This window comes from Passer montanus, unplaced genomic scaffold (assembly GCF_014805655.1).
Source record: "Passer montanus isolate IOZ18808 unplaced genomic scaffold, ASM1480565v1 scaffold8, whole genome shotgun sequence".
Taxonomy (NCBI): domain Eukaryota; kingdom Metazoa; phylum Chordata; class Aves; order Passeriformes; family Passeridae; genus Passer; species Passer montanus.
In genome coordinates, this window is record NW_024373256.1 from 2,854,050 (window position 1) to 2,869,020 (window position 14,971).

A 14,971-nucleotide genomic window follows, 5' to 3' on the forward strand; every position below is an offset into this window, starting at 1 on the left:
TCACGCTGGATCCCATCCTAACTGCTCTCCACACCGACCTCCCTGGCAATGTGAGTTATCCAAACTCTGCAGCCTTCACACAGCACTGGGAAGTGACACAAATGGCCTGCAAGGATCCCGAGTGCTCAGGCTGTGCTCCCAGCCCTGGGGAGTGCTGGCTCCAGCAGGGAAGTGCCTTGTGTCCCTCTGAGCCACCTGCCTGCCCACCTTGCTCTGGGCAAGAACAGCAACTGGATATTTAAATGTTTTCATGCCCATCTTAAAGCAGTGGACACAAACACTGAGTGTTTGCTCATTTGCAGGACAACTCCCAGAGACTGGCCTGAAATCCCAAGGAGGAATGATGAAGGAGAGCAGGGCTGGATCAGCTGGCAAAGGAGGGGAACCAGTTGTGATCCTGCTCACCCTGAGCTCTGCACAGTCATCAGGAGGTCAGCCAGCCCTGTGACCTCAAACAAAACACAATAATTTCAGCCCTTACCTACTGATCCTTTGCAGTGGGAGCACGCCGTCCCCCCAGCACAGCACAGCCCCCGCAGCTCAGTTAAGCCACACTTTTATTGAATTGTATTCCATGCATTATGTTCATGTTTTATAGTATGACAGAGGGAGGGATCAAGATAAATGTTAAACATAAACAAGAGCAGAAAGGTCGTTTGTAACAGGTCCTGAGAAGGAAAGGCACATCGTAACCACCGAATCCAACAGAACGGAAACCTTGGACAGAGGAAGACAACGCTGGAGAGCGGACGAGGGAGGGGGTGTTTCAAGTTGGGGGCTGTGGAAGCAGGTTTGACAGCCACCTGCATTCCCCCACCCACCACAGGTCTGTAGTTCAAACGGGTTTGGGGAGCTCAGTATTCAACCAAACCACTTCCACACTCCTGCTGCCCGGGGAGAGCCCAGGATCCCAAACTCCTCCGGGCTTAATCAGCACCAAGGGGCAGCACAGGACTCAAAGCTCCTTTCTGCAGAGACCAGCTGGGAAAAGGCAGCTGGTGGGGAGGCAGGGAAGGGCTACCCAGCACTGAGGGAGCCCGAGGTGGGTCCCCCCTGGCCGTGCAGGGCGACAGGAGCACCGCGGGCCGCGGCATCGCTGGTGAGCTGCGGGTATTGCTATTCACTGGCACCGAGGAGGAGGGCAGGCTGGCACAGAGCGTGGACACAGCAGAGAAGTGGTTGGCACAGCCGCTGGCACACGTCTCTGTCAGGCCAGACGCCGGGGGGTTGTAGCACCTCGAAGGGAAGCAGCAGCAGAACCGTGGCTGTGCGGATCGCGGGCAGCCAGCGCTGCGCGGATCCAGCGCCGGGAAGCTCGAGGTTCCTGCCAGAGCAGCACGGGGGCTCCAGAGCCAGGCTGGACACGAGACTCTGCCCAGGCAGTGGGCACAGCACACCCTCCAGAGAGCTGACACAACAGGGAGCTGCTGGAGAGTGCACACAGTGGAAGTGAGCACTAAATCAGGGCAGAGCTCAAGCATCGCACCCAGCCCTGCTGTGGCAAAGACACAAGTGTCTTGTCTTGTCTTGGCTTCCAGGGGACAAAAGAGCTCAGCTTCACCTTGGAAGCAAGAGAAGGGATGGTTCACCCATCACAGCAGCACCAGAGCCAGCCTTGCTCCTGTAACTATGTGTGGAAATGTGTTTTGTATGTTAAAGAAGGAATATTTAGCAGCCCACATTTCTTCTTGAGCCCCTTTAGTTTGACACCTGCCATCCTTTCCCAGCCCCTCCAAGCCACCCTAAAGGTCACAGCCTGGGTGAAATAAGCAGCAGGAGGGCAGAAATGAAGCAGAGGCAGGGCTGAGCTGGAAGCCTTTCCTGAGCAGCACAAGGCAGAGGTGGCTCTGCTCCTGGCAGAGGTGGTGGGCAGGGGTCTCACAGCCTGCAGTGTGCAGGGCAGGGATGGAGGTTGGCAGTTTGGGAAGCCTGAGAGGGCTGTGCTGTGCTGGTGATGGGCAGCCCAAAAGCACGGGTAGGCAGCAAGGGTCTGGTGGCCAGGGACAGCTCAGGCTGGAATCCTGGAATCCCTTTCCAAAGGGTCTCCATCTCTGGCCACCCCAACCAGGAGGGAAGATTGTGGGAATTTTTGCCTTTTCTGCCATGGATTTTGTGCTGGGCTCTGGGAAAGGGCTGAGCTGCCTCTCACCTGGGGCCTGTCACTCCGTGGCACAGATTGTAAACTTTAGTCCCTGCTGAGCTGAGCGAGGTCTGGGTTTGGTCTCCAGGTGAGAGGCTCTCCATGTCCTGCCTGACTGCAGCCCCAGTGTCTGCTCAGGGCTGGGGGTGTTGAAAACATCATCTCCCTCACCACAGCCCTGCCTTGGCAGGCTACAAAATCCTGAGAGCTCAGTGTGAGATGCTCTGAGGTGTAGCTCAGGCCCTGGAAAATGCAGGCAAGGCAGGACAGGCAGCAAGCTGGAGCCTGGCAGTGCCCTGCCATCATGGTGTTACCTCACATCCGAGTGTTGTGCTACAGAATCATCATCCACTGAGGTAAGAGCACGAAATGAGGGTGTTCCTGCTGCTGGCCAAGATCCCCACGATGCTGCCAGTGCCCTGAGCTTGGAGCTGTGAGGAGGCTCTGAGCAGACAGGTAATGCCATCAGCCAGGGCTTCTTTCCCAAGGCTGTAAGGAGAAGCCATTGGAATCCACGGGGATGCAGGCACCTCTAGCACTGAACCCTGGAGATGGGCAAGGAGCAGGTCCTGGAGGCCCCACCCTGCTGCTCTCAGGATGTCCTGACGGGGCTGATCTGGGGCACTGACAGGGATGCAGAGATGGAGGACAGGGAGATGAGGGGAGCCTTCCTCTTCAGCTGCAGGAAACCAGCCTGGGATGTCCCTCACTGCTCAGGCCAAGGCTGGCTGTGGGGCTGGTCTCTTCTTCTGAGCAGGCTGTGTCCACACCAAGGGCAGGGAGACAGGAATAACAGTCCATGACCCTCTGGGATGCCACTTCTGGGCTGTGTACAGAAGCTGGGCAGGAGCTGGCATCTTCATGGAGCAGCATCTGCAATTCAGCCACGTTTCTTCCTCTACACAGACTCTGCCACTGCAGTCCAAGTCCACTCCTCACACAGCTCTTGTCTCTAGGCGCAAAGGTGCCACCATCACAGTGTCTGCAGAGCCAGGGCAGCAAAGCCCCCGAGGTGCCACCGTGGTCCACATGTTCTGGGATGTGCTGCACGTGGCCTTGGACACAGCCTGGTGCCCACCAGGTGCTGCAGGGGATGAGCCTGACACAGGGCTGGGCTGCTCAGCACCTCCCTCTGTCCCACAGAGCTCAATCCACAGCATCTCCCCAGCTGCCAGGAGGAAAGGGGGGCTGGCACCCCATGAGCAGCCCTAACCAACATCCCCCAGCAAGTTCAGAGCTGTCGCCAAGCAGGGGGGAGAGGATGAGGTGCAGAACAAGTCATGCCCTGGCCTTGCGATGGAGTTTGGTGGAAAAATCACCCTCTTCTATCCCCTGGCTTGGGAAAAGCACTGGTGGGCACCACGTGTGCCCAGGGGCTGTGGCCATGCTCACACGTGGGCAGAGAGGAGGAGGAGGTGCCCATGCTCTCGCACCGCACGGACACGCTTAAAAAACCTGGGAATTGCCAGAGTGGGAAGGGGTTTCCTGAGACTGCAGAGAAGCCAAGGCCGCCTTGAACAGTCAGGGCCAGGTGTGCTGGTGTGGGAGCAGTCCTGCCTCAAGGCTGCAAGTGTTCCAGGTACTGCGGCAGCGGGTTCTCCTTGACGTATTTCTGAATGTACCAGCACGTCAGGTGGGCCTTCAGGTCCTCCTCCACCACAAAGTCCAGGGCTGCCTGCAAGCAGTGCACATCAAATGGGTCACAACCAACACCCCCAGCCTCGTGGGAGTCCTTTACCCCTCACCCAGGTGGGGGAAGCAGCAGGAGTCCCTCAGGTACCCCCTGGGTGAGGCAGGTGGAGGGAGAGGCCCGAGGGGAGAGCAGAGCTGTCCTGCCACAGCCACCAGCTCAGCACAGAGTCCCCAGTTTAACCCTCAACACATCCAGCCCCGTGGATGCTGTGCTGCAGGTGACCCAGCCCACCTTCATCATCCCTTTGTCCCTGCTTACAGGGCCAGGGAGCAGCTGGACCCCAAAGCAGCACCCCCCAGTCCCCCCACCATTGTACTTCCCGTTGCAGTGTGTTTTCTTTAGTTTTATTGCTATGCTTACTGTTCCATTTGTGATTTTGCAATCTCCTTATGCCCCTCCTCACCAAGTTTGAAACCCCCACCTTCCCAGTTGTCAATCCCTCCTATCCCTGCCCTTTTTCCCCCTGAATCCCCCTTGCTTCCCCCTCCCACTGGGCGTCAATTCTCCCCCAAACCTGTCCTCTCTTCTGGAGAATTCCCTATTTTGTGTCCTTTGGAACCTTATTAGTTTACCCAAGTTATTCCCCTCCCCTTGAACCCCTCCTTTATTGGTTCAAATGTAAAATACCCTGCCTTCAGCCCTGCAGAGCCCAGGGCAGGCTGAGGGCTCAGGAAGGTGTGAGAGGAGGGGTCCAGCCCGAGCTGAGGTGAGCCATCAGCCCCTGCACAAGGGATTTTTGCTGAGAGGAGGAACGGGCTGAACCTGGGCGAGTGGCTGCATTTGCTGACACTTACCCAGCTCCTCTTGCCACAAAACCCAGGAATGCCTGACCCCAAATTCCCACCTGTCCCTCCAGCCACCCCATGTCCCATCAGAGCAGGATTCCCCCAGGGCACACACGCAATTCCGACGTGCCAGGGCCTGCTTCAGCCAGGACCCTCACCACCCCTGCCCTTGTGGCAGGCTGGGCCATACCTTGGCCAGGTGCTTGGCTATTCCTCTCCCTCGGTAGGCATCGGGCACCTCCGTGTGCTGCAGGTCCACGATCCGCTTGCCCACGTACTCGTAGAGCAGCACGGCCTTGTCGTGGCAACCTGAGGGTGGCACACGGGGTGAGGGTTGGGGTGTCACCAGAGAGCCCCCAGCAGGGGATGGGAAAGAGTGGTGAGAGTTGGGATGTCCCTGGAGAACTCAGGGGGCTCTCCAGGCATGGGACAGAGGGGTGAGGTTTGGATGTCACCAGAGAGACCTCAGCAGGGGATGGGACAGGGGTGAGGCTGGGGGTGTCACCAGAGAAACCACAGCAGGATGGGCAGTTTGGGGGCTGCTACATCACCCCTGGTGCCATGGGAATGGCTGGTGCTGGGTTTCAGTGGTGGCTTTGCTTTCAGTGACACCTGGATGCCCTCACTGTCCCCCCGAGGTGTGAGCAGGGCCTTTCCAAGCCCTGGGGAAGGAGCAGGTTTTTGAGCCAGCCCTGAGTCAGTGATGCCAGCACAGCATGTTTAGGGTAGGGAAGCAGCTGTGGGGAGGGAGGAGATGTGTTGATGGTGGGGGAGAGAAAAAAGAAGAGGTGGAAAAGCAACAACGCTGACCCAGGTAACAGCCAATTAATTTCTCCTCCAGCACAGGTTTTTTTATTTGTTGTGGCACATAAAACAGCACGAGACTCCTTGGTCTGGTGTTGCAGCATTGTCTAGACAGGTTTTGGGGAAGATGCTGGGGAGGTGAATCCACAAACACACAGAAAAGAGCACACACAGGTGTGCAAGGGGGGCTGTGCACACAAATTTACATGTACACACACAGGCTTCCTGTTTCAACACCCTGACCTTTCCCACAGCAGCTCAGTTACAGGAAAAAAGAAGTTTCAGCTCATGTATAAATCAGAGGAGTCAGAACACCCCTCTGGTTTCACCCACAGAACCTGGGCCTTCAGTGCAAAAGCAAATGTTTCATTTCTAGAGAGTTTCTGTACTTAAAAGTGAGTTTCAGAAATGCAAGATCCTAATCAAAGAGACAAGTTTGATTAAAATAATGGGGACTTTTCCTTCTCTCCAGTGTTTTTTAAGGCTGGAGAGCTGCAAAGTTCACCTGCATTCAGGATGTGCTTTAGCTGAGCTCAATGCACAAATCCATTTCACTGCATTTCAGCTGACAACTCCAGCCCAGTTTGCCTCACCCCTGTATTCAAGAGAAACTAGAAAGGAGCCCACTGGAATTTTGTGTTTCCAGAGAAGCAGCTCAAGCTTTTATTCCTGCTCCTTTTATGCAGACACCCAATTCTCCTACACTGGATGGAAACCTTCACATTTCCAGCCCGAGTTTATTCCTGCTGGTTTCTGCCCACTCCTTCTTGTGCCAACATTGTTCTGGGGTGGACATAAATAATTTCCCTCCCTGCCATTCCCCCAAGTATTTCTAGGCTTCAGTCCTGCCCCTTTTAGCTCTGGCTCACCAAAAAGCTTTGAGTTTCCCCCAGACAGAAAAGAGGGAGCACTGCAGGGTTTCTCCCTGGGGATCCAGGCACCCCAAAACAGCCAAGGGAGCAGGTGGAGCCCTTCCCCAGCAGCACAGACCTGCCCAGGCTGGGGCATGAGGTGCCCTCACCCTCACAGAGCATTTGGTGGCAGCTCTCAGGGGTGGCAAGGGCAGAGCTGGCAGCACCAAAGGCTGTAAAATGATCTTACAGCAGCAGCTTTCACTCGTTCCAGCCCTTCCACACCACTCTCCTCCCAGGCTAAAACTTTCCATAGCCTCTGCCTCAAGCTTTGAGAAGTTTAAAACTAAATTGACCACAGAACAGAAGATCTTTTTCCTTTAAATACACTTTTAGAATATATGATCTGTTTAGAAGTATCAAAGACACAAATGCATTCTAAAGCAGGAGGTGATCAGTGTTTGGAGCATCTCAGACATGTCCTGGACAGGCTTTTCCTGGATATTCCCTGTACCACAGCAGCACCACAAAGCCCAGCCAGGACAGGAGCTGCAGAGTGCCACCAGATCAACACGCACACAAAGGATTTTACAACCAGCCTGATTTTACAACAGAGTGCTGCTGGAAACTGAGCCCAGCTCAGAAAAACATCCCAGCTCAGCCAAGCGCACAATCACATCCCCACCTCAGTGGCACAGCACAGGAAACCAAGGACACTGGTGCCACAGGGGGTGGTGTGACCCTGCAGGTCACAGCCATGGCTTGGGAAGAGCCAGCCCTGCTGCTGAGTGCTGCCCTGGCCATGGGGGCAGCTCCCAGGAGAGCTGGGGGGGCTGGGAGCAGTGCTGACCCTTCCAGCCCCAGCTTGGTGCAATCCCCCCCAAAGAGAGGGGGCACAAGCAGAAACCCACCAGAACATGGCACAAGAGACACCTCCTGCCACCTGCAGCCTGTGCCACCCCCTGGGCTGTGGGACAGGAGTTGATCAGCCTGCACACAGAGCTGGGCACACAGAGCCTGCCCTGGGGCTCGGCTCACTGACACTGAGCAAGAGGAGTGGGTGCAAACCAGCAGAGCCAGAGAGGAGCAGGATGGCAGCAAGGGCAGCACAGCTGGAGCCCTGCTGGCCCTCTGTCCCTCCCTCCACTCACGGGGGGCACAGGGGAAGGCGAAACTTTTCTGGAGCTGGGCAAGGACCAGGTCTAAGCTTGCTCTCCATGGAGGGTTTGCTTCCAGCAGGAGCAGTGGTGGGCTCAGGGACAGCCAGGCACAAGTGCCCAGGCTGGGTGGCTCAGGGGCCTGGGGGAGCAAGCAGGGAGCCCAGTCCCAGCCCAGCTGAGGAAGGGACACATCGGGCACCTGGCAGGACACAGGCACCCACCCCAGCCCACCCTTCACTGCCCCCCTCTCCTGGCACAAAGCACCCAGCAAGGGGAGGCTGCAGCACTGCAGGACTGTCCCTGTGCCCTCTCCCTGTCCCCCTGCACCAACCCCAGCCCATGACACCCCTTTGTGTGCCCAGGACCAGGGCAGGGCCCTGGCTGCTGCCTGCAAGGGCAATTTCTGTGCCTTTGGAGAAGGCCCTGAGCTCCAGCTCCCTTTGGACACTGCTGCAAAGCCATTCCCTGGGAGCAGGGGGACAGAACAAATGCCAGCCCCATCTCCCAGGAGCAGGAGCCAGCTCAGGTCTTCTGCTGCTGAGCCAAACAGTGGGGAAAAAAAATAAAAAAAAAGCAAAAGCTGCGTGTGGGGTGGGCTGAGAGGACAAGAAGTCCTGAGGAGGAGCTCGTGCATCCCAGGCTGGAGCTCTGCCTGCCACGGGCTGGCCTCACTCCCCAGGGAGCTACTGGCACGTTACTACGGAGAGAAAACACAACAGAGCACAACAGCCAGAGTGGAGACAGCAGGAGCCCCGTGGAGGGGCCCCTGGCAGGAATGGCAGCAGGGGGGGCTCCCTGGAGCAGGTTCCTGCTTAGGAGCTCTCTGGGGGTGCCCGTGGCACGGGAGGAGTGGGGATGTCCTTGATCCCCTGGTCCCCTCCTGAGAGCATCTGCCCCATCAGGCAGAAAAGCTCCAAGGCACGACCCGCTCCAGTTTTCCCAATAAACCTGAGCCTGGGCTGCTGGACAAGGAGCTCCTGAGACTCACATCAGCAGTGGGCAAAGCAGGAGCTTCCAGCCAGAATCCTGCCCAAGTCCAATCTGCCAAAATCCCATCCCAGCTGGGGAGGGGTGGGAGGTTTGGGAAGTGTGGTGTGCTGCAGCCAGCAGAGGTGCTGGAGCTGGAATGTGTGAGAAGCCTGAGCATCCCTGAGGAACTGGAGCTGCTCCATGCTCCTGGTGAGCCTGTCTCCAGGCTGGAGAGCCCAATGGCTGTGGTGGGCATCCAGAAGCCACAGCAGCTGCTGCTGAAAGCTCTTCCTCTGCCCCAAACATCTGTGCCAGCAGCTGGACCAACCAGCCAACTGCTTTGGCATGGGGGGTCCCTTTGGGTTTCTTGTTTTGACCTGAAATTTCATCTCAGATCCAAAGAAATTCCCAGCCACTCCTGACAAAACCAGCCTACATGATTCCCATGGAAGCTTTTAGCTTTGACAAATTGATGTTTTCCAAGAGAGTCTCTGCACAGGGAGGTTTCTGGCTGGCTCAGGCTGTTAGTCACATCCTAGCCCATTACAAATCCAGTTGGGCGCCTTTCTGCCCTCCTCTCCGGGGATAACGAGGCTCACTGAGGTCTGGTTATAATCAGCTTTACTTTCAGCTTCTAAATGCTCCTTCATTTGGGATGCAAGGGGAAAGGGAACGTGTTCAAGTGAAGCAGCTGTTCCTATCAGAGATTTAGCAGCTACTGCAGCAACGAGGGGAGAGAGGGAGGAACCAGCAGAGAAAGGAAGGGCAAGCCCCAAAAAACTCGAGTGCAATTCACCTTCCTTGTGCACAAGGAGGAAGTCCTGACACGAGGTCACACAGGGCACAGAGGCAAACACAGGATGATGCTGAAAATGAACACTTTCACAACCAGCTCACAGCTTTCACTGCCTCAGCCTCCTGCTCCAGGGATTTCCAGAAATTCATCACCATGCAAAGTTTTCTATGCAGCATCACACCACCATAAACCACCAGCTGTCAAAGTCTGGCTGCTTGGTCCACATGCCTGGTGCACCCATCTTTTCCAGGGTATCATCCACACTAGACATTTAGAAGAAATTAGGATATCACAGGAAAACTGACCCTGGAGCCCACAAACTGCTGCTCATCTCTGCCACACCTCAGTGACACGGGACAAGAGTGCTCTCTGAGGGACACGGAGGTCACTTTGATGCCAAAACCTGTGTCTGACCCATTTCTTGTCACTCCCTGCCTGCTGCAGGGAACACCTCCCGGGGCATTCCACACCAGTGATGCTCATCGTGCCAGGAGGGACAAAGAGCAGTGCAGGAAATAAACACCCTGCCACGCACTCCCACAGAGATGTTATCTCCTGACCAGCTTCCAGGGCCTGCCTGCCACCAGCGAGTGCCTAACAAGGAGCAGGAGAGGTGGATCAGCCACTCCACGTGGATGTTAGTCAGCACAGCAGCACGGACACATCGCAGCAGGACGCTGCTCTGCTCGCTGCCTTGCGTGGCTGAACTCACAAAAAAGGGCTCAGACCCCTAAACTCCCAGAAAAACACAACCTTGAGCATGGGGATTCACCTGGGTGAGGCCATGGCCACACTGGATGGGGCTTGGAGCAACCTGGTGCACGTGTGGACACACAGAAAGTGTCCCTGCCCAAGGGATGAGCTCTAGGACCCTCACAGGATCCTCATGGGATCCTCCCATCCCAAACCACTCTGGGATTCCGTGACTCCACGACCCCCTCCTGAATCAGGAGGTTCAGTGCTGATTCACACACGACTCCCACAGCTGATTCTCTCCCTCTCAAAGTTCACCCTCTCCAGTCACGACTCATCCCTGCTCAGCCACCAAACGCTGCTGGCAGAGCTTCTATCCAGAAAACCACCATGAAAGATTACGTTTCCCTAATAACTGTTGACCCCTGGCTGGGACAATGCTCTGGTGGTGGCAGCGGGGACCCGGCACTGGGAGCTCCTTTGATCCCAGGCTGAAATAAGCACTTGGTGAAATTGTTTTCTCCTCACCCGTCTCCTCCTTCCTCGCTCCACCACTGCCGAGCCTCCAGCCTGCACTTTGTAATTAGTGGTTGAAATGAAAATGGGGTGGGGGGGGAGGAAAAGAAGTCTAAAATAAAATCTGGACTATTCTTGTTGTTTTATCGATGAAGCCTCCTGCATTCCCCATGATTTCTGAACTAGACATTTTATTTATTTTTTTTTTAAAGGCAGCTACCCTGCAATTTCTGCAAGGCAGTTTCACCCAGAGTAGTTCTCAGCATAACAAATGGATGGGGAAGAGATGCTGGATCGTTGAATATCTGTAATTAACCATCAAGATGCAGGCTGGGAAAGAATCAGTGCACCGCTGAGAAATTTTAGTGGCACCTACTTTTTGTTTCCTTTGTTCACTCCCCCCAGTATGTGACAAAGCTTTTTGGGGGTGTCACTGTGTCACCAGAGCTCCACAGGTGCCTGTGGCACCTTGGATCGTGTCTCGGTCCTACAGCACCGTGGCACCGAGCCTGCTGGCGCTCCCGAGGGTTTCCCTGAAGGAATGTCCCCAGAGGGACTCCAGCTGGCACCTCCACACCCCAAAGCCACCTGCTCGGGGTGGGGGGACCACGGCAGTGCCCCCACCCTGCCCGTGCCCCCACCGGGCCCCACAGCCCGACCCAGCCACGGCGCCCAGAGCTCCTGGGAGGAGGTTTTGGGGGGACTGGGGGGGGGTCACACCCAGCAGGGTGGAGAGCACGGGGAAAACACAGCGGGACAGCGGCACGGCAGGAGGAGAAACGGGGGAAACGGCGTGAGAACAGGAAAAAGGGGAGGAACAAGGAGAAAAAGGGGGGAGGAACGGGGAGGGGAAAGGGGGGACAGACCGGAGGGGGCGAAGCGGGGGGGGACAGCGGCGAGGAACGGGAATGCGGGGTCGCAGCGAGGCGGGGCCGCGGGCGGCTGTAACGCCCCGGGAGCCCCGAGCGCCGTCCTTACCGTTGAGGCGCACGGTGAACTGCCGCCGCTTGCGGTCGTGCTCCACCTGGATGGGGCAGCCCTGCTCCAGGAGGCCGAGCGGCGCCGCGTGCGCCATGCCGGTGCCGGTATCAATACCAATACCAATATCAATACCGATATCGGTGCCGGTGTCGGTGCCGGAGCGGAGGCGCGGGCGGGCCCGGCGCGGCCCCGGCCGCAGGAAGCCCCAGCTGTGCGGCACGTGCCCGCCCCGCAGCCAATGGCCGCGCCGCGCTTTTGTTTTGGTACGGCCGCGCGGCCCTTAAAGGGGCAACGCCGCCGCCGCCGTGGGGACCGCAGCCAGCGCCCGGCGCCCCCGCGCGGGCGGGCGCCGCCACCAGCGTCCGCCGGCAGGGCACGGGTCCGGCACGGGTCCCGTGCTGGTTCCGTGCTGGTTCCGCACGGGTCCTGCACGGGTCCCGTGCTGGTTCTGTGCTGGTTCCGCACGGGTCCCGTGCTGGTTCTGTGCTGGTCCCGCACGGGTTCGGCACGGGTCCCGTGCTGGTCCGCTACGGGTTCTGTGCTGGTTCTGTACTGGTCCGCTACGGGTCCTGTGCTGGTCCGTCACGGGTCCCGCACGGGTTCTGTGGGGTTCGGCACGGGTCCCGTGCTGGTTCTGTACTGGTCCCGCACGGGTCCTGTACGGGTCCTGTGCTGGTCCCGCACGGGTTCTGTACTGGTTCTGTACTGGTCTGGTACGAGTTCTGTACTGGTTCTGTACTAGTTCCGCACGAGTTCTGTGCTGGTCCTGCACTGGTTCGGCACTGGTCCCACACGGGTTCTGTACTGGTCTTGTTCGAGTTTTGTACTGGTTCTGTACTGGTCCGGCATGGGTCTGGCACTGGTTCTGTACTGGTCTTGCTTGGGATTTGCACTGGTCCCGCATGGATTCTGTAGTGGTTCTGTGCTGGCCCCGCACTGTTTTTCATTGGTCCTTTACTGGTCCCTCACTGGTTCTGCAGTGGTCCTGCACTGTTTTTCATTGGTCCTTTACTGGCCCTGCATGCATTCTGTACTGGTTCTGTGCTGGTCCCACACTGGTTCTGTAGTGGTTCTGTGCTGGTCTTTACTGGCCCCGCACTGTTTTTCACTGGTCCCGCACTATTTTTCACTGGTCCCGCACTGGCCCCGCACCCGCACTGTTTTTCACTGGTCCCGCACTGGCCCCGCGCTGGTTTCCCTGCAGCACGCCCTGGCCCCAAGGCCTGGCTGCCTGCTGGAGAGGGGCCCCATTCCCTTCCTTCCCATGAACACGGAGGAGATGTCCTCCTCCCCGTGCCCTCCCTGGCACCCTTTGCCCCCACACCGCGCGGCGCTGCAGGAGGAACAAGCAGCAGAACCCGAGCAGGGGAGCGCAGGGCATGCAAACACTGCAGCAGCCCGGCCCAGCATGCTGGCACCGTGCAGGAAGGCAGGGCATCACGGGCACCATCCCGCAGCTGCAGGGAGGGCTGGAGTCCTGCAGCACGCAGGGATGCCCGGGACACAGCCTCAGGAGGGAGGAGAAGCAGGTTTTGCCCAGGGTCAGCAGCTCCTTGCTGCTCTTGGTTCACCTACAGCCCCTGAAAGCACGGACAGGCTTTCCATGGGCGCCCAAAATCCCACAGCCTTGCCAAAATCTCTGTGAGCACCCAGGCTCCAGTGCCTGTGATCCTTCCCTGGGGCAGCAGCTCACACCAGGAGGGGCAGAAGGAGCCAGGGGAAGCTGCAGAAGAGAAGGAGAGGTCCCCCAAGAGAGCCCCAGGCCCTGCCATGGGTGGGAGGTGACCTCGTGGCTGCTTCTGGTCCCTTCCTCACAGTATGTATTTGTATATAAATTTTTTGAGACTTTCCATGGGCGCCCAAAATCCCACAGCCTTGCCAAAATCTCTGTGAGCACCCAGGCTCCAGTGCCTGTGATCCTTCCCTGGGGCAGCAGCTCACACCAGGAGGGGCAGAAGGAGCCAGGGGAAGCTGCAGAAGAGAAGGAGAGGTCCCCCAAGAGAGCCCCAGGCCCTGCCATGGGTGGGAGGTGACCTCGTGGCTGCTTCTGGTCCCTTCCTCACAGTATGTATTTGTATGTACATTTTGAGCTAAATGTTGATTTAGAAATGTTATGGAATAGGATAGATCTTCCCGAGAGAGAAATGGAGTTAGAAAAAACTTTCAAAAGATAACCTTGCAAATAAGACTACAGAAATAAAATTGGAGAAATAAAATTATGAAAAGTGTATTGTATTGGGACCCACAAGGAGCAGCTTTGGATGATTGGTTTTAAGGCATCTACAGCATAGTGTGGCAAAAAGCTCATAGGCCAAGAAACACTTAGAGTGTTTTGTAATTAGGAAATAGTTGGGTTCTGATTGTGATGGTGTGCATTATAACACCTGTATATATAACACCTCACCCTTCTCACGAGACTGAAAATGGAATTAAAGTTTTTAAAACGCCTCTCAGCTGCCCCATCTCTGCGTCAGGAAAAAAATATTATCCAACACCCAAGCACTGGCTGAGCCCAGAGCTCTGTGGATCAGCTCAAACCCCGCTGCTGATCCCAAGATCAGCAAGATCTTTCATCCAAGATGTGGATAAATGCCAGAAAGGGCCCCTCAGCTTGCCCAGCCCTGCACTGACACCCACAGCTCCTGCATCAGCGCCGATGACCCACGGCTGGGCTGCAGAGCCCAAAAAGACTCCTCCTCGTCTGTGTGGAAAGACTGGAAAGGTGGTGAACCCGCGACGTCTCTGGGGAAGGTAATTGCTCTCCCCCTTAAAAACCTGTAATTTGTTTTCCATTTGAGCTCTTCCACCCTCGGCGTGCGGCTGGATCTGGTGCCTTTGGTGCTGGATCGCAGCCCTGCCCGCGGCACCCGTGCAGCCGCAGATCCCAGCCCTGCAGCTCCTTCCCTGCGGCAGCGATTCCCTTCCACCGCCTGCCTCTGAGGAGGTTTTTCCAGTCCCCAGATTCATCCCGAGCGCTCTGCAAAGCTGAGGGCTGGCTGTGGCAGAGCAGCCGTGCTCTCACCAGCGCCGTCAGCAGCTGCCACCCCTCCAACCCTCCTCTGGATCTTTACGGATCCAGCCAGAAAATGGCACTTGGAATCTGCTTTTTTCTTTTTGCTTCTTCGACTGCATCTCTCACATGCTGGTGAGATGTGCCTGGTGGCTGTGGGAGCATCCTTGCCCCGGGATGTCCAGGAGGGATCGATTCCTCAGGGACTCAGAGAGGAATTACCAAATTACCACAGCATCAAGATTGTCCTGAGCTGTGAGGGACACACAACTGATCCAGCCAGAAAATGGCACTTGGAATCTGCTTTTTTCTTTTTGCTTCTTCGACTGCATCTCTCACATGCTGGTGAGATGTGCCTGGTGGCTGTGGGAGCATCCTTGCCCCGGGATGTCCAGGAGGGATCGATTCCTCAGGGACTCAGAGAGGAATTACCACAGCACCAAGATTATCCTGAGCTGTGAGGGACACACAACCCCAGGCCCAAATCCACCCTGTGCTCCAAACACCGCTGGAGCTGCGGCAGCCTTGGGGCTGTGCCCATCCCCTGGGCAGTGCTTGATCGCTCTCTGGGGA

At 57.0% G+C, this 14,971-nt stretch overlaps 1 protein-coding gene across 1 annotated transcript; it reads right to left on the bottom strand.

Annotated features, from left to right (window-relative positions):
• Nucleotides 1-540: 540 nt before the first annotated feature.
• On the bottom strand, nucleotides 541-11,600 carry NATD1 (N-acetyltransferase domain containing 1). The gene is made up of 3 exons (XM_039732268.1): nucleotides 11,386-11,600; nucleotides 4,809-4,927; nucleotides 541-3,815 (listed from the first exon to the last, which is right to left on the bottom strand). Exons 1-3 carry the CDS (start codon nucleotides 11,480-11,482, stop codon nucleotides 3,699-3,701), a joined length of 333 nt encoding a protein of 110 aa, XP_039588202.1. The 5' UTR covers nucleotides 11,483-11,600; the 3' UTR covers nucleotides 541-3,698.
• Nucleotides 11,601-14,971: the final 3,371 nt, after the last annotated feature.